This window comes from Mirounga leonina, unplaced genomic scaffold, assembly GCF_011800145.1.
Source record: "Mirounga leonina isolate KUSES-001 unplaced genomic scaffold, KU_Mleo_1.0 Mir_151, whole genome shotgun sequence".
Taxonomy (NCBI): Eukaryota; Metazoa; Chordata; class Mammalia; order Carnivora; family Phocidae; genus Mirounga; species Mirounga leonina.
Window position 1 is genome coordinate 79,143,987 of NW_023270377.1, and position 25,049 is coordinate 79,169,035.

General features: G+C 40.6%; 1 protein-coding gene across 2 annotated transcripts in view; it reads right to left on the minus strand.

Moving 5' to 3' along the window:
• Positions 1–1,237: 1,237 nt before the first annotated feature.
• The window catches only part of LYPD6B (LY6/PLAUR domain containing 6B), a 169,032-nt gene continuing 145,220 nt past the window's right edge, over positions 1,238–25,049 (minus strand). Inside the window, exons 1-4 of one of the 2 annotated variants that reach the window (XM_035008071.1) lie at positions 11,076–11,214; positions 8,273–8,371; positions 4,538–4,668; positions 1,238–2,599 (exon numbers count right to left, since the gene is read on the minus strand). In XM_035008071.1, coding sequence (XP_034863962.1) covers positions 2,420–2,599; positions 4,538–4,668; positions 8,273–8,371; positions 11,076–11,190 — 525 coding nt within the window. In that variant the 5' untranslated portion in view covers positions 11,191–11,214 and the 3' untranslated portion in view covers positions 1,238–2,419. Of the gene's footprint in view, positions 2,600–4,537; positions 4,669–8,272; positions 8,372–11,075; positions 11,229–25,049 lie in introns of those variants that run through there. The other variant, XM_035008070.1, reaches the window with a different exon arrangement.

The following is a 25,049-nucleotide window of genomic DNA, read 5'->3' on the forward strand; positions in this document are numbered from 1 at the left end:
GAAGAGAAAATTAAGATGTTTCCTCAGGAAAGACACACACACACACACACAAAATTTCATTAATCTAGACAGCAGAAACAAAATCAGAAAGAAAAAAACTACTGTCTGCTAATGGTTTTTTACCAGACGATTCATCAGTTACACAGTCAAAAGAAACCCTGGGGAATAAAAAGGCACCAAAGTTGCCATTAAAATGTTCCAAGTGAAGCCATATATAATTAATTTCAAACAAGCATAAGCTATGAAAACTCAAACACTTCAAGGTGCTGAGTGAAAGGAGGGATAAATCTACATCAAGCTTCAAAACTGTTGCTTCCAGGTGAGTCTAAGATTAAGCCAGAGACAGGGAGATAATGATGTCTGCTCCCTCCCTGTTTTATTGGAAGCTAAAGAACCTTAAGAGGAGGTGGTCCCAGGGCATCAAGGACGAGAAGAAACAAATATACAGCCCAGCACCTGACATCAGCACATAACAACTAAGAAACTGAATTGAATGAGTGGAACAAAATCAAAACAGAGAAGAAAAATTCACTGATGCAGAAGACAAAGAATATAAAGGAAGTTATTTGGCAAACCACCACACAGGTTGTATAACCACCATAAGTTCCACGGTCCCTCCAAAGTAAGCAGGTTTCTTGTAATGCTCTTCTGCCATTTCATAGGTTAGGCACCAGCAAACTTCTACTGTAAAGGACAAGATAATGAATCTTTTAGACTTTATAGACCATACACTCTGTCGCATCTTCTCATCTTTGCTGTTGTGTGAAAGCAGCCATAGACACTCTGTAAATGAAGACATGGCTGTGTTCCAATAAAACTTTATTCACAAAAATACATGGTTGCTGTGGACTGAATGGTCGTGTCCCTTCAAAATTCATATGTTGAAACTTCAATTCCCAATTTCATGGTATTTGTATGTGTGGTCTTTGGGAGTTAATAAAATCATGAAGGTGGAGTGGTCATGAATGGAACCAGAGCCCTTATAAGGGACTAAAGAGACCAGTCTCTCCCTGCCCTGTATAAATATAAGTAGATGGTGGTCAGTCTGCAAACCAGGAGGAGGGCCCTCACCAGATCACTGATCTGCTGGCATCTTAATCTTGGACTTCTTAACCCCTAGAACTGTAAGGATTAAATGTTTTTAAGCCACATAATCAATAGTGTATTTGTTACAGAAATCCAGCAGACTAAAAGTGGTAGGACATATTTTGTTCATGAACCATAGTTTGCTGACTCCCACCATAGATGAGCCCACATAACAAGGATAGCATCATTAATGGATTCTATGGAGCACCCAGTGTTCTGATGGTGGATGCTCAGTTAAAAAACAAAAAACTCCATCTACTCATCACCATACATAAAAGGGCAGAGTGCTTGAAGGTCACCCCAACTGTAAAGGCAGGAAATCAGGATTCTGGAAACAGAAAGAAGTTGCTGAGACTGTTAAAAAAGGGAAAGATGAGACAAAGGGACCAAACATTTTAGCATGTTTTTAGAAAGGTTCACTTGGTGGCCCTGACATTCAGAGAAAAGTTGACCATATGGGGGAGGGGCCTTCTTGCCAGTTTCTTTGAAGTTAAGCTGCTACTGCGAAGGGTGCATGATAGGAGGAGATGTCATCCTTCTGCATCAGGAAAGCTTCCTGATTTTCTCAATCACTAATTCGCATTTAACATCCCAAGAAGTGTCCTTTCCAAAAAGGGAAAGCTAGGTCACTTTGGCATGGAAGTTTATAATTTAAGCCAGAATATATCACCCATGGTGCATGGAAACATAACTTCAGTGACCTCCTTTATGACACTGGTAAATGTGTTATCCGAGGTCGCCAAGTCAGTCAAGAAACACATACAAGCATGCATTCTGCATTGTATAATTTAAAAGCTTTATTTCCCCCCACATGAGCAAATGGGTTTCGTATTAGTTCAACTGGAAGTTTTCTTCCTATAGCTAGTGGCCTTTCTCATTGACTATGTCATTGGTGGGGAGATTCCTTTCTCACAGGGGAAGGGTGAGATTTCATGGAGACACTGAGCTAATCACACACAGAAATGTGAGGGTCTGACCCAGCAGCTTCCGAAAGAGTCTTGAGGTCGACAAGTCCCTTCAGCTAATGGCCTGGGCAGGCAGGAACACCACAGGCTTACTGCCATCCACCCGTTGCAGATGCTGGGCAGGCTCCTCCCTGCGGAAGTGACAAAATGCAGCCCCTCTGGCCAGGAAGCCTGGCGATCCCCTCAGTTCCTGCCATGTTCCCTTCCCTCAATTCCGTGGCCTGATGCAGGAGTGTTTTAGCTCAGCAAACAACTGGCTTCTGCTTTGGGGTCCAAGGTGCACTCTTCAAGTGCGAGACTGGTCTTCACTCAAATGTTGTGTTCACACAGTTCGTGGCCGGTGCTTCATGGGGCGGTTTCTGCCTCTCCTAGGAACAGTGGCCTCGTATCAGCAGAAGCACGAAGACCCAGGCAAGCACTGGTAGGCAGAGCGTGGGGGCACCACTGCCAGATGTTCTCTGCGCGTGCATCACGGCGAAGACCGCATTCGTGTGGTTGGTGGGTAACTCTACATTACAGATCATGCCTTCACAGCAAGACCTACACTCCTGTCACAAAGGCAAGAGGAGAGGGGAAAGAGGGTGAGTGATGGGAAGGAGAGGGAAGGGTGAAGCAAAGAGCCACAAAATCAAGCTTCTTTAGCACTGAGATTAGATAGAATTAGAGTTAACCAACTCGGGGTGCCTGGGTGGTTCAGATGGTTGAGCGTCTGCTTTCGGCTCAGGTCGTGGTCCCGGGGTCCTGGGATCGAGCCCCACATCGGGCTCCTGGCTCAGTGGGGAGCCTGCTTCTCCCTCTCCCTCTGCCTCTCCCCCTGCTCATGCTCTCTCTCTCTCTGTGTCTCAAATGAATAAATAAATTTAAAAAATCTTTAGAGTTAACCAGCTCATCCAGTCTATGAGACACTCAGGCCCCCTTGAGTACCTTTCCCCACCACTGACCCGGAAGTAAGGACTATCTTGAGAGTCTTTTCATTTAGCAGTGATTTATCTGCAGCAAGCCAAGCATAAGCAAGGAAAAGAAGAGGAAGGGAAATTGAATAAGACTGCTTGATTGAATCAACAAATCTAAGGTTTGTAAGGAGAAACACTGAAACAAAAATGAAAGCTAGGAACCTTTTGGATTGGTCATTGATTTTCTTTCTCGGTACTGCTTGTTAGGGGATAATAATGACTCTCTATTGTCTATACTAACACCTGATTCCTATTGTTACAGCAGAATGGCTTGCTAATTATGGCTGCTGGGTGGTTGAAAAAGGCTTGTCCCCTCACGGCACAAGATGTTTTTCAGGGGAGGCAATCTCCTGTCAAAATACCTGGAATAGTGCTTCAACCTGATAAACCTAGCTAGCCATTCATAGAGGCGTCCAGGCTGGCTAGCTAAGAAAAGGGCAGCGACTCGGAAGTACCTTTATCGGCAGCTTTCAACCCTGGCTGCACATAAGAATCTCCTTGGGGAACTTTAAAAAAGGAAAGTTGCCTAGGTGGCTCAGTCATTAAGTGTCTGCCTTCGGCTCAGGTCATGATCCCGGGGTCCTGGGATCGAGCCCCACATCGGGCTCCTGCTCCGCGGGAAGCCTGCTTCTCCCTCTCCCACTCCCCCTGCTTGTGTTCCCTCTCTCCCTGTCTGTCAAATAAATAAAATCTTAAAAAAAAAAAAAAAAAAAAAAGGAAAGATGCTGATGCCTAAGACCCCACCCTGAAGTTCTGTTTCAGCTGATCTGGGATGTTACCCCCCACCCACCCCCGACAATGAACATAGCTATGAAAGCTCCCCAGGTGACTCTCCTATGGAGCCAGAGTGGAAAGCCACTGGTGTCAGAACCACTTTCTGTACGCATAAACTAAATCCAATTCTAAAATCTCATGAAATTCATATACTTTTCAAGTAATTTTTACAAACATTTCAGAATTCCAGGCATATAAAAGAGGAAAATTGCTCATTTAGAATGAGAAAATCGAGATCAGGTGATCTAAAATCTATCCATAGTTCATCCTATTAAACAGATTCTTTCAGACTCACTTCCTCATCTAAGCAGAGGTCGGGGGCAAGACCAGGACTCCTTAGTGAAAGGGGTCCCCATTTCCCTCTTTCCACCTTCCACCTTCACTGGCCAGTATGCCCTGTGATACCTGGCCATAAAGAAAATACATGAGCTGGGCTCTATAGTGTTTGCCATTCTCTCATGGATGGTTTGGTCTTGGGCTTCCAGAGCAGACTTCCATCTACCCAAAGGCCGAGGTCCAGGGTGTAGCTGTGTGGTTTGGGAATTAGTATTTGTTTCTAGTAACGTTATTTTTTCTTGAAGGACAGAGAGTCTTCCATTTCTTTGTGGTCTCCTTTGCATCCCTGTCAGGGAGTGTTTCCGCAAAGAGTGAACATGTACACAATCTGACTTATCCTTCCTGCCTTCCATAATGTATAAGTAACCATCAGTTACCAAAAAAACCCAGGAGAGAAACTTTACACACACACACACTCCTTACTGTATGGTCAGAATCTCGGCTGTGGTGGCAGCCCACAAAATGACATTCACTTCTGGAGGCACATTTTTTGGTAATGGATGTACTTCTTCCATGACTGGTAAAGTGGTGAACTGTCAGACAGTACTGTGTATCTAGGCCGGAAGGAAAAAAAAAAAAAGGCAACCACACGTTTCACATTGCAAAAGAGAGACTCAACAATCACTTCGGAAAGGACTAAAATTCAGGACAATCCTTAGGTTTCAAGGCAAGAGGTTTAATGGCAGGAGTGGACACCTATCCTTTGGTGCCCTCTAAAGCTGACCTTGGGTCTGCTGTTTCATATCAAAGTGCCTGTATCTCTGTCTCTCTCCCTCTGAAGCATGGGTTCTAGGACTCTATGGAATGGAAGGTGTAAACGTAAAATGTAATGGGTTAGAGCACTTCTTGGTGTATTATTCAGCATTTGTTTTTTGTCTACTAAGAGACATGTGGTAAATGAAAAGCAGGTGCTTTAAAGTATACATCAAGACCACCTTCCTGATGCACCCAGTTCTTACCCACGCTCTAATCCTCCCAGAGTGTTTGACTTTTCCTGAGTATTCCCATTTTTCTCCCCTTTCTTAACTCTAAATCTCTGTCCCTTCCCTGCCACACAGCTCGCTCATTTCTACAACTTTCTGTATGGTTTTAAGCACTCACGTTTTACTGCTTTTAAAGAAAGTGATTTCATTCAATATCCAAGGAACTTCTGCTTTAGTTTTGCCTCTCTCTATAGTGATCTCAGGCCAGTGCAATGCTCCTTAGTTTACTGAGAATGGACTAGAGCAGCAATGCCATAAAATGGGGGGAAAACTTGTTTAATACGGAGAACCCTTGGCTTCACAGAACTGCCTCAGTTACAAGTGAGCCCCATTAGGTCCTTCAAGCTCACTTACTTTTGAATAAGATGATGTTGACAAGTATGCTGACATTTTGATACGGTTGTTGTAAACTTCAAATAATATTAACACATACTGAGGGGATACCACCAGCTAGGCACTCTAGCATGTATTCACACAGTCAATCCTTACAATAAGCCTTAAGACAAGTCTTATTAATATCATTTTACAGATCAAGAAAAACAAAGGCACAGTGTCTTGCCCATGGTTACATTAGGTAGAAGGTGGTGGAAGGTAGGATTCTAACCTGGGCAGTTTTCTAGGGTTTGTACTCTTCACCAGAACACTATTCTGCCTCTCGGCATACTTAGTATTAAATCACATGATGGTGTAGGGCACTCGACACAAGTAGTTGACTTCCACATTCGGAAGGAAAAGGAACGACTATAATGTTTTAGAAAGGCATTTCAACTTAGACTTCAAACAAAGGAGAGCTGAAAACTGGTAGCTGTGTGTGTTCCTATAAAATGTCACCCATGCTAAAGCAGCCCTGGAAAGTCAGAACAGAAGCCAGGGTAAATAAAACAAGACATGTCATTCTTGTCATATCCTGTTACACAGAGAACCGCTCTTAACAACACTGACAGACCACAGGAGGAAAACTCGAAGGGGAAAGGAAACCTGAGATGACAAAGAACAAGAGCTGTGGGCCTGTTCACCCCAAGAAATGGTTGACTATCACTCTCCTAAATAATGGCAAATTGTACAAAATTACACCCTCGGTTAGAATTCCAGATGGTTAGTATCTTTGGGGCTTGACTGAGTACAGTCAAGAATGTTCCATCATGCACACTGGAATGAGGGGGTTATTCCAAGGTGAGCTCTTAAGAGTCAGGTGTGCAGGGGGGACCTGGAAGAGCCCACGGGCTTCACCTCTCCCATCTCTGACATTTTCTTGGTGGTAGAAAGCTGCAGCATTCCTCTTTTGTTCACCTGTTTCAACAGAGATGAAATTCTACAACCCCAAATATCCATGCACGTTCCCATTAAAAATGGCTTTGATTAATAAATGACAATTTGAAGTGTTATGCACAGACCTAGTGGGAACAGTGTTTTGATATAATTCAAAATAATACAGTCCGTGAAGATAAAACACAAGAAGTTGGACATCAATGCCCCAATTGACTACTGTCTTAATTCTTAGCACCGAATGTTTCAGAGGAATTTAAAGCAAATAGGGAAAGAACGATACCCACCCTTCTGAAGTAAGGTAATAAAGAAAGCATTGGCCAACCTTGAAAACTATGAAATAATGAAGATATATTTCTGTGCAAAATGTAGAAACACATCTCCAAATACGTAACATACGTACATGTACTCAGAAGCACATACCCAATTTAGGGTCACTCTACAGAAATGTAAAAGAACCTCAAGAAAAAATTATAATAATTCCTTTTGAAAAGAAATCATGACAAATACTGCCAAGGAGATGTCACAACCATTTGTGCTAATTTATAGCATCAGATTCTCAGGCCCCATAGAGGTCTGCCATGTGGACTATTTATTGGTGTCACACACTGGCTTTCTCTGGAAGAAGTAAGGGTATTTCACTGCTTTATAGAACATGATACAGACATTTCCAAAAGAGTCAAGGTAATAGTAGACCAAAACTGGTAATCTTTAACTCTGGAAGAGATGGTTGGTTTGTTGGCTTCTCTTGGCCTTTTAGGTCTGAAAACCGAAAAAAAAAACCAGTACCTCCTAAAATCTGAATAGCCTGATCTTCTTATAGCTCTAAGTAGAGCTTTCCAGTTCCAAATCCCCCATCAGCACATCGTCTGCCTTACTGCCAAGTTTGTATATATTAAATCACTGAACTTCTTGTCCCTCGATTCTTACCATCCTAGTCCCAGTTGCCATCTTCTCTTGCCTGAAGACAATGAAAGACCCCACCTGGTGTCCCCTTCTACTCGTCCCCAGCCACCCATGCTCCACATAGCAGCAGAGCAGTATTTTAGAACACAACTAGAATCCTATGCTCCCCTAGCGCATAACCCCCTACCGCCTTCCCATCACATTTATAATGAAATCCAAATTCTACCAGAAAAAGAAGATCCTGTGTGCCCCAGTCCTTATTTCCATGAGACTCGTTCTCTATCTGCTACGAAGCCTCACTGGCCAGTCTTCTTCCTGTTGATTGAAGAGGCCAAATCTTGTCTCCTGCAGACTTTACATTTGCTGTTTCCTCTTCCCGGCATGTTCTTTCTACATATCTCCACATGGCTGCCTTATTTTGGTCAGTCAGGTCTTAGTTCCTCAGAGACTTCCCTGACCACCTAATCAAAGGCATGCATTCATTCTATCAACAAATATTTACTGAGTGCTTAGTATGGGCCAGGCAACTAGATTAGGTACTAGAGATGTGTCAGTGAACTAAGCAAACAAAAAAGATATTCAAATGTTTGTCAAATTAATGAATGAGTCACCAAAGCATCAATGTATCTCAAGAGTATAAAAACCTTTCTTTGCGTTAGCCAGTATGTGTGACTTTTCTAGAGGGATCATCAAGCATTTCTGAAATTCTTAGGATGCCTTAGACAATATTGTGGTCTATTTGTTCTGCCTGATAATTATTATTTAAGAAATTATCCTTGGAGGCACACACATCGACAAACTGAGGATATGCCGCCAGTTTCCAAATACTCTCAGAATAGTCTAATATCTGCATAGTCTCCTAAAAAAAATTGATTTATACAGAACATCATCAGCCTGTTGATACGCTAATCCCATTATATAAAACATGTCTGCTCAGGGTCAGTTAAGAGAGACCTAAATGAGGTATGATCACAAGAGCGTCTTCCAAACTCAGCACACTTACTTTGTGGACACCATTTGTCTTCTGCCCATCGATTGCAGTTATAATTATCTCCTGCATTTTCACAGGTAAAACACTTGAAGCTGTTTGGAAATGGCGTAGCTTTAAAGAAAAATGCACAGTGAAACAGAAAGGTTACAAAGGACAAACTTTCAAACATCAAAGATGGCACAAAATTAGCATCTTTTGTTAGATCAAACAAAATGTACACGCCATCATCCTGAGAATTGTTGTTGCTAGGGAGCTGGACGGAACTGCCAGACTTGGGGCATGTTCTTTATTCCCTTTTCTTTAAATAGTTTGTCTACTTATCTACTAGAGAGTAATGAAAATGATTCCACAAGCCACTTTGAAATATTGTTCCATTACAATTTATAACTGGGGAATAAGTGGGAGTTGAGAGAACGGGCAAGGGTGGGGATAGTATCAGAACCAATTATTTGGTATAGTGTGGCCCCTGAGAAGAACTAGAGTCAGGTCAACATGAGCTTGAATTCTGCTCTTCCCACTAAGTAGTTGTGTGATTTTTAGTTTCCAAGAAATAATAATATTTACAGTAATACTAACAATGTGGATCCCCATGACATGCAGAGAAATCATGAAGATTAAACAGGAGGTTGCAATAAAAATATCTAGTAGAGTCCCTGGCCCATCAAATCAGGCTAGTCTCCATCCACATGCACTTCCATTACAGCAATCTCACTTGATATATGTCAATTATCCCAACATTAAACCTCAATCAGGAATGTAACATTTAATATAAGGATGGTAGTAATTCTCAGGCTCTTATGCTCAGGCGAGAGTGTTACAGAAAGCAGGAATTATGACTGCTGGCAATTTGGATTGAAAGCAACGAGAATGTCCTTTTTGTCTTCACGGTTTTTTTTTCTTTTCTACCTTGTATCTTGTAGTTTTAATGGGCAAGAAGTCGAAAGTATAATAAATTTGACATTTCTTTATAAGCCATGATATAAAGCCTTGTGTAAAACTTTCAATTCTTCCATTTCTGGAGAATAAAACAGATAAAGATCAAGGAGAACCCCAAACCATCCTAGTAACCTGACAACATGTTGGTCAAATATATCTTTTTTTTTTTTCATTTTTTTAAATGATGTTTTTTTCTCATCACAAAATTGTATTAGTCTTAAAAATTTGAAAATGTATAATTTAGATTTTATGAAAACTGTGTGCCATGTCATTAAGCTATTAGAATATAATCATTACCAATTTAGAAATGCATAATAAATGATAGTTCAAGGTGTGTGTGGTACACATGTGTATATGTGTGTGTGTGATATATATATTTGTATGCACATGCACATACAATGTCCTAAATAATAAAGAAGCACAACGTAAAAAAGAGTAACGATACAGGCTTCATTTAGAAGTAGTATAGGGGCATCTGTGTGGCTCAATCGGTTAGGTGTCTGACTCTTCATTTCAGCTCAGATCATATTCTCAGGGTCACAGGATCGAGCCCTACATCAGGTTCCACACTCAGTGGGGAGTTGGCTTGAGATTCTCTCCTTCTCCCTCTCTCTGCCCCTCTCCCTGCTCGCATGTGTGCACTCTCTTTCTCTAAAATAAATAAATAAAACTTAAAAAAAAAAAAAGTAGTATAAATACAGTGGTTCCTAAACCTGGCTGTGCACCAATAGTATCAGGAAAGCTTTTTTAAAAAGAAGAGGGGGTCGGGGAGAAAAAGAAAAGAAAAAAATAATCGGCATCCCACCCTTCTGACTATTGAATCTCTGCAGAAGGGACCAAGGAATATGTAGTTTCAAGTCTTATATCATGATTCTGTTACTCTTCCAGATGTGGGAATCACAGACTTTGGTATTTCTATCACACAATTGTTATCTATAACAACCTTTCTCTAATAAAGTATATGAGGGAAGTTTTACTTGTCTGAAGAGAAAGGAAGAGAGAGGATATATGTATACAAGCACATATATACACATATATGTATATAAGGTGCAGAGTCTGCTTGAGATTCTCTCTCCCTCTCCTTCTGCCCCTCCCTGTTTGCGCGCTCTCACTCTAAAATAAATAAAATCTTTTTAAAAAATATATTTATTTTATCCTATAGATGATATTCACTGATACTTGCTTTTTAAAAATAATTAGTCGGGAAGTTTTCTTTCTAATGGTGACTGTGCATATTAATGAAAATCCAAGTAGTTATTTCCCTCCAAATTTCAAACTAATCTGTTCCAAAATTGTTAATGGCCATTTGAAAGAATGTATCATTTATGGAGAAACTTCCTACAGCCAATATCCTTCTCCAACAAAGGGATCAACAAAGAACACTGAATTTTCTCTGCTAAGCTATTTGTAGGAACAGTGTTCAAGAGATTATTATTTTTTTTTTTTTTTAAAGATTTTATTTGACAGAGAGAGAGAGACAGCGAGAGAGGGAACACAAGCAGGGGGAGTGGGAGAGTGGGAAGTAGGCTTCCTGCAGAGTAGGGAGCCTGATGTGGGGCTCGATCCCAGGACCCTGGGATCATGACCTGAGCTGAAGGCAGACGCTTAACGACTGAGCCACCCAGGTGCCCCTCAGGAGATTATTTTAAACAAGAACCCCTTTGAGACTTCAGCAGAAAGCCAAACCATTTCAAAGAAATGGAGCAAACTTCTGTCACCATGAATTACTCTCCCCAGAGAAGCAGTGAAGACTTCCTGGTTTATTCTAGGTATAACCCAAATGTTCCAGAGCAGGCAAAGTTAGGATAGGTGAAAAGAGGGACTTTGAATAGTCACCCTGACCCCACAGTCGTGAACTATGACTCAAACCAGTACTTACGGTCCAGAGGAGGCCTCACGTTGTAGAAGTTGATATTCTTGGCCAATGCCCAGTTTTCTGACAAGATAAAGATCTGGACAACAGCTACGGCCAGAGCATGACGGAGGGGCAGCATTCTGACCTTGGTTGTGGGAAAATCCAAAACTCACATATCTACAATGAAGAGAGAGACTGGTTGCATTTATTTGCATTTTGTGTATCAGCAGGAGTATGTTTTGCTTCCCTTTGGAAAGCCTGGTTATTCAAATACATTCCACCATCTACTTGCAGGGCCCATACCTGTGAGTAAATGGCGTTCTTCCCACCCGGGGGAAAGTTAAGCGATGACTGCCTTCTACTGGTTAGGCCTCGGCACTAGCCAGCCCACCTGAAGTAGGACACCCCAAGGCCTTCCAGGCTCAGGAAGAACAAGCAAGCAGCGTGGGCATGGCTGCACCCCATTCCCTCACTGCCTGAGGCTGGCTGGGGTGCTTTGTGCTGAATCACCCAATCTCTTAACAACTAGGGTTCAGAGCCATGGCCACCTGAAGTTACCAAGCCACCTTTCTGTCAATGCCATTCCCTGAGTAAACACTCGGGTTTGAGAAATTCTGCAACGTTTTTTTTTTTCTCATTTTTTTTAAATTCTATTATGTTACGTTAGTCACTATACATTACATCATTAGTTTTTGATGTAGTGTTCCATGATTCATTGTTTGCGTATAACACCCAGTGCTCCATTCAGTATGTGCCCTCTTTAATACCCATCACCAGGCTAACCCATCCCCCCACCCCCTCCCCTCTAGAACCCTCAGTTTGTTTCTCAGAGTCCATCGTCTCTCATGGTTCGTCTCCCCCTCCGATTTACCCCCCCTTTCATTTTTCCCTTCCTGCTATCTTCTTCTTTTTTTACTTTTTTTAACATATAATGTATTATTTGTTTCAGAGGTCCAGGTAACAAAGTGTTCAAAACCTGGAAGAAACCATGAGAGTTGGAGCAGTGGGAAGCATGGTGCATAAAAGAACAATGAATTTGAGAAAGAGAGTCTCATCAGGATCCCAGAGCACAGAGACATGGAAAAGAGAATGGAGTCACTGTAAGAATGCCATCCCCACCTGTGTCTCTCATACCCCGTGCAAGAAGCTGCCAGGAGGTTCTAGAGGAAATCGAATAAAAGTTCTCTGAAAAGCTGAAAACCACATAATGTTAGTCCTAGCCCACAAATACTACTCACAGCTTTCAAAGACTTAAAGTAGGCAGGTTTGGTACCCAATGAAACAGATGTCCACAGAGCACTGAGTAAGATAGTTCATCTTAAGTCCCCATAGGTCCTAACCTCTAGAAGCAACCTGGTAGTAAGAAAATCTTTAGGAGAGATGCTAAGAACCTATATTGTCACCATAAACAGGTTCTCTTTGGCAAGGGAGAGGTGTGGGCAGCAGAAAAGGATGTAACTTGGAGTCCAAAGACTGTGGTTCAGGTATTGGCTCTGCTATTTATTAGCTGCTTGACCTTGGGCAAGCTCTTTAAGCTCTATTAACCTCAATTTCCTCATCTGCAAAGTGGCTTAACAACACCCATTCTGCCCACACACTGGGGTAATTGTAAGCCTCAAATACAGGCTCATGTAGACTCACTTAGGATTGTGTAGGTAACAGCACTTGTAATACGAGTCTGTGAAAATGCTAGAATCTTAGCGTTCAATAATATTGCCTGAACTCATTTTCTTCTTGCTGAATCAGCTGGTCTCAGTAGGTTTAGGGAATTTTTCAAAGAAGAAAAGTCTGATCTCTGCACATATGAGCATAATCCTTCATATGGATATTTTGTTTGAAGCCAGGGTAATAACGCACGGAATCTAGGGATTTTACCTCCCCCTCTTGTGTTGTGAGTAGATTGGTTTTGCGTGTGTGGCTAATAATGCCTATCTCTGGAGCTGGAACTGGAGAGCAGACAAAATACAGCCACAGCATCCCCATCCCTACAGATGGCTGCTGCCACTGAGAATGGAGTCTCTAAGGAAGTATTCAGTGTAAAGGAAAACCTGGTAAGTTTCAAAATCAATAGTGCTAAACTTTATACACTGCATTTCAGCTCAGGACAGAATGAGACCTACTGTTTCTATATTTTATATATATATATTTTATATGAGATTATACACACACACATTATATATATATTTCTGTCCTGGTTCATTTTAGAAACCAAAAATGACCTTTCAGAGTTATCAGATTTCTAAACCCTAGTTTTATGCTCTTTCTGAAGAAAATGCCCGTTTCTTACAGCTAACTGTATTATTCCTTACAGACAAGTCATTATACTGGTACAAATTCTGCCTCTCTTACTCATTTCTCTGAGTTGGACTGTTCCATATTCATTGTGAATCTGGATCCCAGGAATGAAGACCCGGCTTTACACCAGTGGGGAGTCTTTGAGTAGGGGAGACTAATCCCTCTTCCAAAAACCTCACATTCACTTCGCTCCAATAGCAATCCACATTCCTGTATAATGGAGATGCCTACGATTATAGCTTTCCGAGTCATACTGTCTACATTCAGTCCCTTTTCCATCACTAAGCAAAGATGGGACTTGAGACAAGTTGCTTAAACTTCCCAAGCCTCAACTTACCCATCTGTAGAAGAGGCACAACAACAGTTCCTACCCCAGGGTGTCAAAGCACGGACTAAATTACATCATGTATATGAAGCACTCAACTCAGTGCTGGGCACATGAACCCTTTCTATCTAGGGCCTAAAGAGCATTGGCTCAAATACCTCCTTCCAAACGTACTCTCTGTGGAGCCTCGTGCAAGTTCCTTAACCTTCCCACACCACAACTTTTGCATCTATGAAATGGAAGTAATAATAATAACAACAGTTACCTCATAGGGTTGTAGGAATTAAATTAGTTAAAACATGTGAAGCACTTGAACTATCTACTGAGTTATGTTCACCATTTTCTATTCCTCACTGGGTAAACATTCGCTGTGATGAACAAATCTCCAAATAGGAATCATAAGCCAGAACCCCTGTTTGCCTCGTGTAATCTCTATGCAAGACAGAATCCCATTCCTTCATCCAACGTGGCATTATTGACATGTAGTACATAGAGAGACCTTGTTATTATTGGATCGCCAACGAGGTCTTTGCTCTCATGACGTCTGCATTTTAGAAGGAGAAGATAGGCAATGAAGATGGGAAAAACATAATTTCAGATAATTCTAATTCTGAGATAAGTACAATAAAGAGATGTGTTAGTGAATAGGAGGAACTACTTTACATATATGGTGGGCCCAGGATGAGCGAAAGCATCCAAGCAAAGAATCAAGGGAAAAGACACCACGGTCCCAAGACAGGAAGGAGTGTGCCTTGTTGGGGAACTCAGGAAGTGGCCAGTGTGACTGGCGCATTCCCAGGAGGGGGAGAGTAGACAAAGTCAGAGGTGGTGGGCCCAGATCATAGAGGCAATCACAGGCCATGTCAAGGATTTGGGATCTAACAAAAAACAAGGAATTGTTTGGTTTTAGATTTATCTAATTTTGAAAAAATGCTTTGTCTCTGCAGAGTGATAGGTCCCAAATCCTTAGCTTTATTTCTAACTCCCGGAATAAAGGGATGCCAATGATAGAAAATATAGAGGAATTTAGAATTCACCTATCTGGGAATCACAAAGGCTTCTCTGAATAAGAGTAAGTGGATGGCAGATGACTTAAAACAACCGAATGAACAACACACCCAAGGATTAGATTTGTATTTTGGTTTCTCCATTCTTCAAAACAGCACGGTAGGGAAGGTGGCCTCATTACCGTTGTACAAGAGAGGTTCAGAGACCACGCATAAAGATCCTAGCATGCTGCCTGGAACAGAGCATCCCCTCAAAACATTCCCACATAGCTTGTTCTAGCCTGCTACCCTTGAACGGTAGTGAAAAACAAACCGGAGGAATATTGTCTCCATATGGACTAGTGCCTTTTCATTTTGTTTTTAACTAAAACAGCATAGCCTATTCTATCAAAATTCTCCAGAACTGCAAAGGTTTCACCTGTCCAATCAGGAAAACACTAAATAAAAATGTCTCTTATTTTCCAGAGCTGGCTTTATAATCTATTCCCCTATCCTGCTTTTCCCCTAAGTACCCAGATCTATCTCTATCTATTCTGCCACGGATAGGTTTGTGTTAACATGACTGTTTTATCTTTCACAGCCAAAAGACATTAGGATAATGAAAAAGCAAATGACTAACTATGGTATCTGAAAGTTGTTTTACATTTAGAATCATTTCACGGAGTCTCTGAACTAAAAATCGTCTGCTGAGACTTTGCTGAGTAGGCTTTCCCTGCAGTCTCGGTTACAGAACAAGGTTACAGTAGAGCTTGTATTTTGCTCCAGAAGGAAAAAAAAACCTTCATTCTATTACTCTCTCCAGGACCATTACATAGAGCAGAGTTCTTCATAGGGGGTAGGGGTGACCTGTGAGCTTCTTAGGGTTATTTGCAAAATTTTGTGTCTATACGTATTTTCCCCCTGGGCTGAGTATCTCAAAGGAATCTGAGACCCAAATGATAGTTAAGAATGGCTGCTTGCTGTTTCAGGATACAGCTGTTATGATTTGGTTTCCTTTGACTTAGACGTTTTTATATTTGACACTAAGAAAATTCCATACATACATTAGGTATGTGGTATACACTTCTCAAATTCAAGGGTAGCTCAAAAACATTCCTCCCCAGACAGAGCACATTATTTTTATGCTTTTTTCCCAGCTGGTAGGCCTGGTCAGAAACCCTTCACCTGAGGTGCTGGCCTTCCATTTGTTTTATGATCTTCTCTTTGGAAAGCATAGTTCTTGCTCCAGAAGGCAGTGTGCTCCTTTGACAAAAGATAGGGGTGCTTTCTGCAAGGCACATTTGTAAGGGATACCACAAGGATGGGCAATGCTTAGGCCTTCCAGGGAATGGCAGGTAGCCAGATTTACAAATTTACAAAACCCATTTGAGACTTTGGCCTATTACTGCCCAGAGTAAAGGACCTACATGGCACTTGGTCCAGAAGCATGACTATGTCCCAGGTCTGAGTAATAATCATCATCAAACCCTTTTTGTGGCATTTTATGCATCCACAGAAAACATGCAAAGCTGATGGGGGCTTCGAGAAGCAGCACATCCTTGACATCATAAACACTTTGGGGGCAGGGACATGACCTACGTTATTTTTAAGTTCCCTAGGTCTAGGCTCAGTGCATGGTAAATACCCAATAAACACCTTTTTGAATAGAACCAACATCTTATCTGTGACCTATAAGGAACACTTCTCTTAGCAAGTAAGACAGATTGTGGGCAGTAAGGAGTTGGTGGAGTGTCCAAAGATACAGAAATGGACTCACAAGGAGATGTGAAAAAGAAGAGAACAGATAGATGTGGTAAATACTGGTACTTCCTGCACAGTTGCTAAAAATGAGTCAGCAAGCCAAGGCTAACTCCAACTGCCAATAAAACAAATGAAATGGATAATTTAAAGGAGGCAACTCTGCTGAGTCCAACGTGCCCATCAACACTCACATTCACACCTTCCTGAAAGCAACACTTATCCCGCAGTAAGACACTTTAATGACAAACTTTAATAGGCCTGGCTTCTCTTGCAAAAAAAGCATAGAAGGCAAAGTGGAAATTCAAAATGAGTGCTGAAATTTTACTCAAAAAGAATGGACTCGATGAAAACACTCCTCTCAAAAGGAGAAATGTGCCAGAAAACTTTACCTTCCGCAACAAGGGTTATGTTACTTGCTTCTGGCTGTTAGGCCAGGTTGGCCAATGGAGATCCTCTGGTTCCCATTAAATTCAAGAACAGTGTTCATGGGACTCACACCAGACTGTGCTAGTTCCCTTCTTTGCAGGGGGGCTGAGGTCTCAACCGTTAACCTTGCCTGGCCATCGAGAGCCCCACTCCTAAGATGACAGCTTCTACCTTCTCTAATCAGCATTCTATTTCTGGTACATGAAAAGTTCTTTCCTCCCCCTAAGTTTAAATATGAGTTTCTTGGGGCACCTGGGTGGCTCAGTCAGTTAAGTCGTCTGCCTTCGGCTCAGGTCATGATTCCAGGGCCCAGGGATCAAACCCCAACAGAGTTGGGCTTCTTGCTCAGTGGGGAGCCTGCTTCTCCCTCTCCCCCTCCCCACCCACACCCACTTGTTTGCTCTAATAAATAAATGAAATCTTTAAAAAAATATATGAATTTCTTTAAAGATATTTAATCTAGCCTTTCTGTGTGCCTGGAGCAAAATACAGGAGAGAATTTTACCTTATGCCCAATCTATTATCTTCATCTGAAAACACAAAATCTCCATGGACTTTTTTCTTGGATAACAACATTCACTAGGGAAAAATAGGATCATGATTCAACCTCTCATTACCAGCTTCTCCAAATCTTAAAATGTAGTAGGACTGTAAGTAATGCTTTTATACCCTGCTAAGCACTTAGAAAATAATAAATAAGAGACATAATCCCAATACTCACATACATTATTGGGGCCAAAAACTCAATGTGAGATGTGTCTGTCAAGGGTTGATACAATCATTTTGAAAAGGAGGAAAAACAACAGACTTTAGATTCAGAAAGGGCACCCAGAATAAAATTCTGGTTCTACATTTTTTTTTATGGGATCAGCATTTTTCTTAAGTTTTTATTTAAATTCCAGTTAGTTAACATACAGTGTAATATACGTTTCAGGTGTACAATTTAGTGATTCAACACTTCCATACAACACCCAGTGCTCATCACACCAAATGCCCTCCTTAATTCCCATGACCTATTTAACCCATCCTCTCACTCACCTCCCCTCTGGGAACCATCAGTGTGTTCTCTGTAGTTAAGAGTCTGTTTCTCGGTTTGCCTCTCTTTTCCCCCTTTGTTCATTTGTTTCTTAAACTCCACATATGAGTGAAATCATATGGTATCTGTCTTTCTCTGACTTATTTCACTTAGCTCCATCCACATCACTGCAAATGGCAAGATTTCGTTCTTTTTTTTTTTTTTAAAGATTTTATTTATTTATTTGACAGAGAGAGAGAGATAGCAGAGCAGGAACAGAAGCAGGGGGAGTGGGAGAGGGAGAAGCAGGCTTCCCGCCAAGCAGGGAGCCTGATGTGGGACTCGATCCCAGGACCCTGGGACCATGACCTGAGCCAAAGGCAGACGCTTAACGACTGAGCCACCCAGGCGCCCGATTTCGTTCTTTTCTATGGCTGAATAATATTCCATTGTATATATATATATATATATATATATATATATATATATATATATACCACATCTCTTTATCCATTCATCAGTTGACAGACACCTGGGCTGTTTCCATAATTTGGCTATTGTAGATAATGCTGTTATAAACATCAGTGTGTATGTATCCCTTCAAATCAGTATCTTTATATCCTTTGGGTAAATACCTAGTCGTACAATCGTACAATCGCTGGATCATAGGGTAATTCTATTTTTAACTTTTTGAGGAACCTCCCTACTGTTTTCCAGAGTGGCTGCACCAGTTTGCATTCCCACCAAAAGTACAAGAGGGCTCCCCTTTCTCCACATCCTTGCCCACACTTGTTGTTTCCTGTGTTGTAGATTTTAGTCATTCTGACAGGTGTGAGGTGGTATCTCATTGTGGTTTTGATTTGTATTTCCCTGATGATGAGTAATGTTGAGCATCTTTTCATGTGTCTGTTGGTCATCTGGATGTCTTCTTTGGAGAAAGGTCTATTCATGTCTTTGGCCCATTTTTTAACTGGATTATTCATTTTGGGGGTGTTGAGTCTTTTAAGTTATTTATAGTATATTTTGGATACTAACCCTTTATCTGATATGTCATTTGCAAATATCTTCTCCATTCCATAGGTTGCCTTTTAGTTTTGTTGATTGTTTCCTTCACTGTGCAGAAGCTTTTTATCTTGATGAAGTCCCGATAGTTCATTTCTGCTTTTGTTTCCCTTGCCTCAGGAGACATATGTAGAAAGAAGTTGCTATGGCTGATGTCAAACAAGTTACTGCCTCTGTTTTCTTCCAGGATTTTTATGGTTTCAGGTTTCACATTTAGATCTTTCATCCATTTTTACTTTATTTTTGTGTATGGTTAAGAAAGTGGTCCAGTTTTATTCTTTTGCATATAGCTGTCCACTTTTCCCAAAACCATTTGTTGAAGAGACTTTTTCCCATTGGATATTCTTCCCAGCTTTGTCGAAGATTAATTGACCATATAGTTGTGGGTTCAATTTCTGGGTTTTCTATTCTGTTCCATTGATCTATGTGTCTATTTTTGTGCCAGTATCATACTGTTTTGATTACTACAGCTTTTTAATATAACTTAAAGTCTAGAATTATGATGCCTCCAGTTTTGCTTTTCTTTTTCAAGGTTGCTTTGGCTATTTGGGGTCTTTTGTGGTTCCACACAAATTTTAGGGTTGTTTGTTCCAGCTCTGTGAAAAATGGTGTTGGTATTTTTATAGGAGTTGCATTATATGTGTATGTTACATTAAATGTGTTATGTAGTATTGACATTTTAACAGTATTTGTTCTTCCAATCCATGAGCATGGAATGTCTTTTCATTTCTTTGTGTCATGTTCAATTTCTTATGAGAACTATAAATTCTGGTTCTACATTTACTAACCAGGTGACTACAGAGTTAAGAAATACTGTCCCCATTTGTCAATAAGATAAGTGAAGCTTAGAACCATGGAGGTAAATTTCTTAAGCTGTTGTGGGAATTGGGTATAATTACAGAGGTAAAGCAGCTTTTACTTAGATGGCATTGAAGAAATGTTAGATCCCTACTTTTCCTCCCCATTTCCTCAAATATCATTAGCAGGAAAACAGAGATCAGCTGTCCAAATCCATTTCATACTAGCTGGACCAAATCCGGTAAGCAGTATTGAGTTCTATGCACTAATTTCTAAAGGGGGTTTAAGAATTATCTTTCTCGCAACCAAATGAAAAGTTGGAATGAGTGAATGCCAAGATGCCTTCCACTTCTAATATTTTATGATTTTTATGGAAAGATATTAATGAAGAGTTCCAGTTATACCATAAAAAGTCATAAATGTAATGCAGTATTACCATATCTCAGATTCCTGCTATAATGTTAAGAAGGATAAAAACTTTTTAAAAATCTCATCAATCATAGGATTAAAAATTCGCAGAAATGAGTATCTCATTTCTAAGCAGCAGGCTGCACATTTTGCAGTGCTAAAGACAGTTTTTTCTACTGCATGCAACCTGATAAAATGTTTAAAACAGTGCTAATATTAAAATGTTATTATGCAAATGAACTTTAAATCTAATCAGGAGTTAATACAGGGCAGTAAGTGTGCAATTTGGGTGGAAAAAATAGTCAAATCAATTTTAAAGACAACTTTCTAAATGTGATTCAAATTTTAAGGAAAAAGCTAAAAAAAAAAAAAAACCCTTCCCAAATAATATCTTTTCTACTACATTTTTGTCAAAAACATGAGTTTACATCTTTTTTGAGAAGGCTTTGATGACCCTGGAGCAGATGGTTAAGAACTCCACATGAACAAGATTAAAAAGCTTAGATGATTAGGAACTGGAAAATGTGCTCCTTCTAAAAAGAATCAAGATTGGTTTGCCATGTTTTATTGAACTATTTAGACAAATGGTGGGAACCTAATACATAGATGTTAACTGATTATATTCGAGAGTATCCTCAGCACAGGTGAAATAATTTTTGCCCAGTTTGTATCCATAAACGATTTTTAGGAGGCTTATGCCAAATCACTTATACATTGAGGCTCTCAAAATACAGAGTAAAAACCCTATTAGATGAGAGGAAAGGTCTTAACCACTAAACTTCCACGCCTGGTGTTCATCTACTGTGTGTTACCCTTTCACTTTGTACTACTTTTTTTTTTTTTTTAAGATTTCATTTATTTGACAGAGAGAGATAGAGAGAGAGAGGGAACACAAGCAGGGCGAGTGGGAGAGGGAGAAGCAGGCTTCCTGCCAAGCAGGGAGCCCGATGTGGGGCTCAATCCCAGGACCCTGGGATCATGACCTGAGCCGAAGGCAGACGCTTAACTGACTGAGCCACCCAGGTGCCCCTCACTTTGTACTTCTTAGGAGCTAAGGGGGACACATTCTCATTATTTGATAAAAGGAAACTCTTCCTGATACTTAATTCTTCAATGAATGAGAGCACCAAACAACATATGGATGATGCGTGAAATTTGTTTCAAAGAGCTCCAGATGCATCCTTCAATTGGCAATTTCTTTAAAAAAGAAAAAAGCCAAGAGCATAATATTAAAAGGTAATTCTATAGCGATATTTCTGCTGTTGGGGAAGCAAATGAGAGAGATTCTTTTCTTTTCCATCAGAGAAGGTCTTCAAATTTGAGAGAAAGATACTGGCGGACAGGAGTTCTCCAAGAGAGCTGCCAGCACACAGGTGTGTGGTGCTGTTAACGAGCCATTCCACCGGCAGAAGCACGTAGACATAAACCAAGCGGCAACATGGGCTGGGCATGGAAGATACTGTTTTTATGTTCCATACCCTTGCTTGCTTTACTGAACCCATTCCTTTTAATAACCAATCAAAGCTCTCATAGTAAAAATCTAGACTGAAATGTCCAACAGCTGGCTAAGAATCCATTATTCTGCATTTGTTGGAGGAAATGTCTTGCCAAGCATGCATTCTCGTGTTACGTGGCATACACAACTCAACTGAGAAAATGTAGCTTTCAGGGTCAGCATATAGATGACGGCTAGGACTTCTGACTTCATTTGGTCTCAGCTGACATAGAAAAGGGACCATAAAAATAAAGTGTGCATAGAGATGTGTTTCTCATTTGAATCTCTCTGTATCTATTCTAACATGAGAGAATGTCTGTACCAAAGCAGAAATCTTAGGCAATCAAGTCATTCGGATAGGTGTGCATGCGTATACGCACACCCACATACGTGCATGTACGTATGAGCATGTACACATACAGAGATGCATTTTACCGAATGACTTCATTGTTTAAGTGCTAACTATGTGCCCGGCTGTAAAAGTGTCCCTAGAACTCTGTATGAAGAACTGTATTACCAATCATGTCAACTGTCATCTTTCAGTTGGGAGAGGTTTAGGATGCAGAACTGTTACTATGTATTTGGCCTGTCATCTTTCTTCTGCGCTAGGGTTTTGTCACTGACCGTGGTTTAGAGAGCCCCACTAGCTCAACTTCATTCTTGATTCTACAGCTAAAAATATATCACAAAAGTAAAGAACGTGTTCGTGGATATCACTCTGAAAATAGGAGGGCATTTTAAAAAACAACAATAAACTGCATGCTATGGCAAAAGACTATCATGCTGACTTTTGCACAGTCACAAAATCCAGGACAGATTATTCAAAGAACTCTCTGGAAGCTGACAAGCTTATAAAAGCAATCCTAATAAAAAATTTCTGCATTCTGCGTATATAACAAAGTTACAGCATGCCACTTGCTCTATAAATTGTCACTATTACTGCTTGGAGCAGAAGGAAATGTACATATATAAAGATATATATGTGCATAATTTCATATTCCCAGAGGAAACTGAAAAATTATGTGCATTAAATAGTGTTTTAATTGCAACATGAAAAACTGCATTTAAGCAACAGTTCATGATTGCACAAGGGTAAAGTCAAGTGTAAATACTGCCTAGTATAACGGTGGAAAAATGGCCTTTGTGGGCAGCCTGGCCTGGGTGCGAGTTCTGACCCATCACTTGTTGGATCTACTATCTCTAGCCAATCCCTCTATTTCTCTGAGATTCAGTTTCCCTATAAGTAAAATAGAGATATCAAATATCTGTTTTGCAGAAAGTCACGAAAACTGGAGAATAAAAAAGTCCCTACCCATTGCCATTGTTATCAAATTATCAATTAGGAAGCTAAATGTAGAGATTTATGGTTGGTTCCTCTACGGATTACATGCTGGCAAATATCATTAAGATCATGCAACACCTACTCGATTAGGACTGAAATTCAGTATATATTTTTTCAGCTTTCAAATCCTATGATTGAGCATATGTGAGAGAAGGATGTAAAATTGCTCTGAAAACCAATTTTAGGAAAACTACTCTAGAATATTTGTGGGAACAATAAGCCTAAGTTTTGCATTTTCACTTATCTGTTTTCTGATAAATCTATATTCTTAGCCTGTACTTACATAATAGGCAGTTGCTCTTACAAAGTCTGTTTTCAAAAGCAACAAGCTCTGTGCTCTCACAGGGGTCCTTACATGTACTTGCCCCTCCTCTTTAGAGGCCTAGTTCCAGTATTTCTCATTCATTCAACCTTACTGTGTCTGCTCCAGCCCATCGGTCAGGCTCTACTCTGAAAAAAGCTTGGGGTTTGTTTGGGGACAGAAGACTATACCCTTCCTTGCTTAGCACTGGGCTGGGCACATCAAGTTCTAGTCCTTGCTTGTACAGGAGCTGAGAATTTCTAAAGGTCTCACACAATTGCAGGCATTACCAATAAAAATAAACTGGGGGAAAAAAACAAACTTTCTCATCATCTCTATCAGTAGAATTTCCATTTCAATTGTTTGTGTCGATTTTAGCCTAACTCCGTGGAGATTGTGAGAACTCTTTTTTCAGCAACTGAAGGTCTCCTCAACTATGACCTAGTGTATTCACGTATTGTTCAGCACACACTATGTCAAGCTCAAAAAATGCTACGACCACACCATCTTCCCAAGCTATCCTCGCAGGACGGAAGGGAAATGAGCCCTCTGGGCTTTCACCTTTTGCCCGTCCAGACCCACCCTCTATCCCTCTCTACCCTGCTCTGTGTCCTTCGAAGCCAAGTCATAAAGACCCCTCACACAGTTCTTTTTTTCCACAGGTTTCCAATTTAGTTTGGCTAATGGCAGAAACTGGCAGGTTGGAGGATGGGAAGAAACTGAGACTGGGGTACATATTCCCTTGATTCACTCCCTGCCTGGTTGTTATCACACCCCTCAGCTCCGGTCTAGTAGTGGACTCCACAGCTACCTTCTCCTGGGTTGTGAGATCCATTCTCTCTCCCTGTCCTCTAAGCCTAGAAAATAAACTCTTCTTTGTTGCTAACTCTGGAGTCTGGTACCATCTCTTGCTGATTTCCCTAAACCTAGCCATGCCATTATAAACAGTCCCCTATTAATTCTCTCAAATTACACCCGTCTGAATATGCCCTTGAATATGCCATCTGCCTGCCACGTCCCTGCCAGGACCCTGACTGAGCCTTGAATCTAGTTCTAAAACACCAGGAGTCATTTTGGACCAAAGCATCATGGCTTATTGTTATAGCAGACTTATTATACTTACTATAGGAACAACTGTAGCAAATAAACACTACCCCTTTACTAGGAAAGGGTAAGAGCAAGTATTACTATTGGCTTATAGTAAAGCAACAATTGAATTTATTCTATAAACTAATCAAGGTAAGAATGAAGGCTGTAGAAAGAAAATGAGAATATTATGTAGAAGATAAATCTAGCCGAAGAATGCTATAATCTCATGCAAATATCACAAACCCACCAACATTCAGCTTTATCTGGTCCTACTGTCACTGAAGAATATCATTAAATAAGTAAAGAGATAGGCAAATTCTTGAACTTCAATAAAAGAGCTGAGAAAACAGAACACATACTGTTATGGACACAGTACCGAAGCCCACTGAAGCCCCCTGAAGCTTTAATATATTCAGGTTGTACCCTCTTATTACATTACATTAATACCTACAAATATCTGCACAGACATGTAAGTTTATTTAAATATAATAAATCCACTGTAAACTGGAATCCCATATTAATACAGTGGTGATTTGCCCTATAGTCTCCTTCCTAAGAGCTTACATTTTGAGAAACACCATTAATTTTACATAATAGGCTTCTCACTGAAGAAATTTTCTTGACCTGCCCCCTTTGGGTAGGCTTCTGTTTACTTCTCATCTTCTGCAGTCCCCAACCTTCCTATTGGGATAATG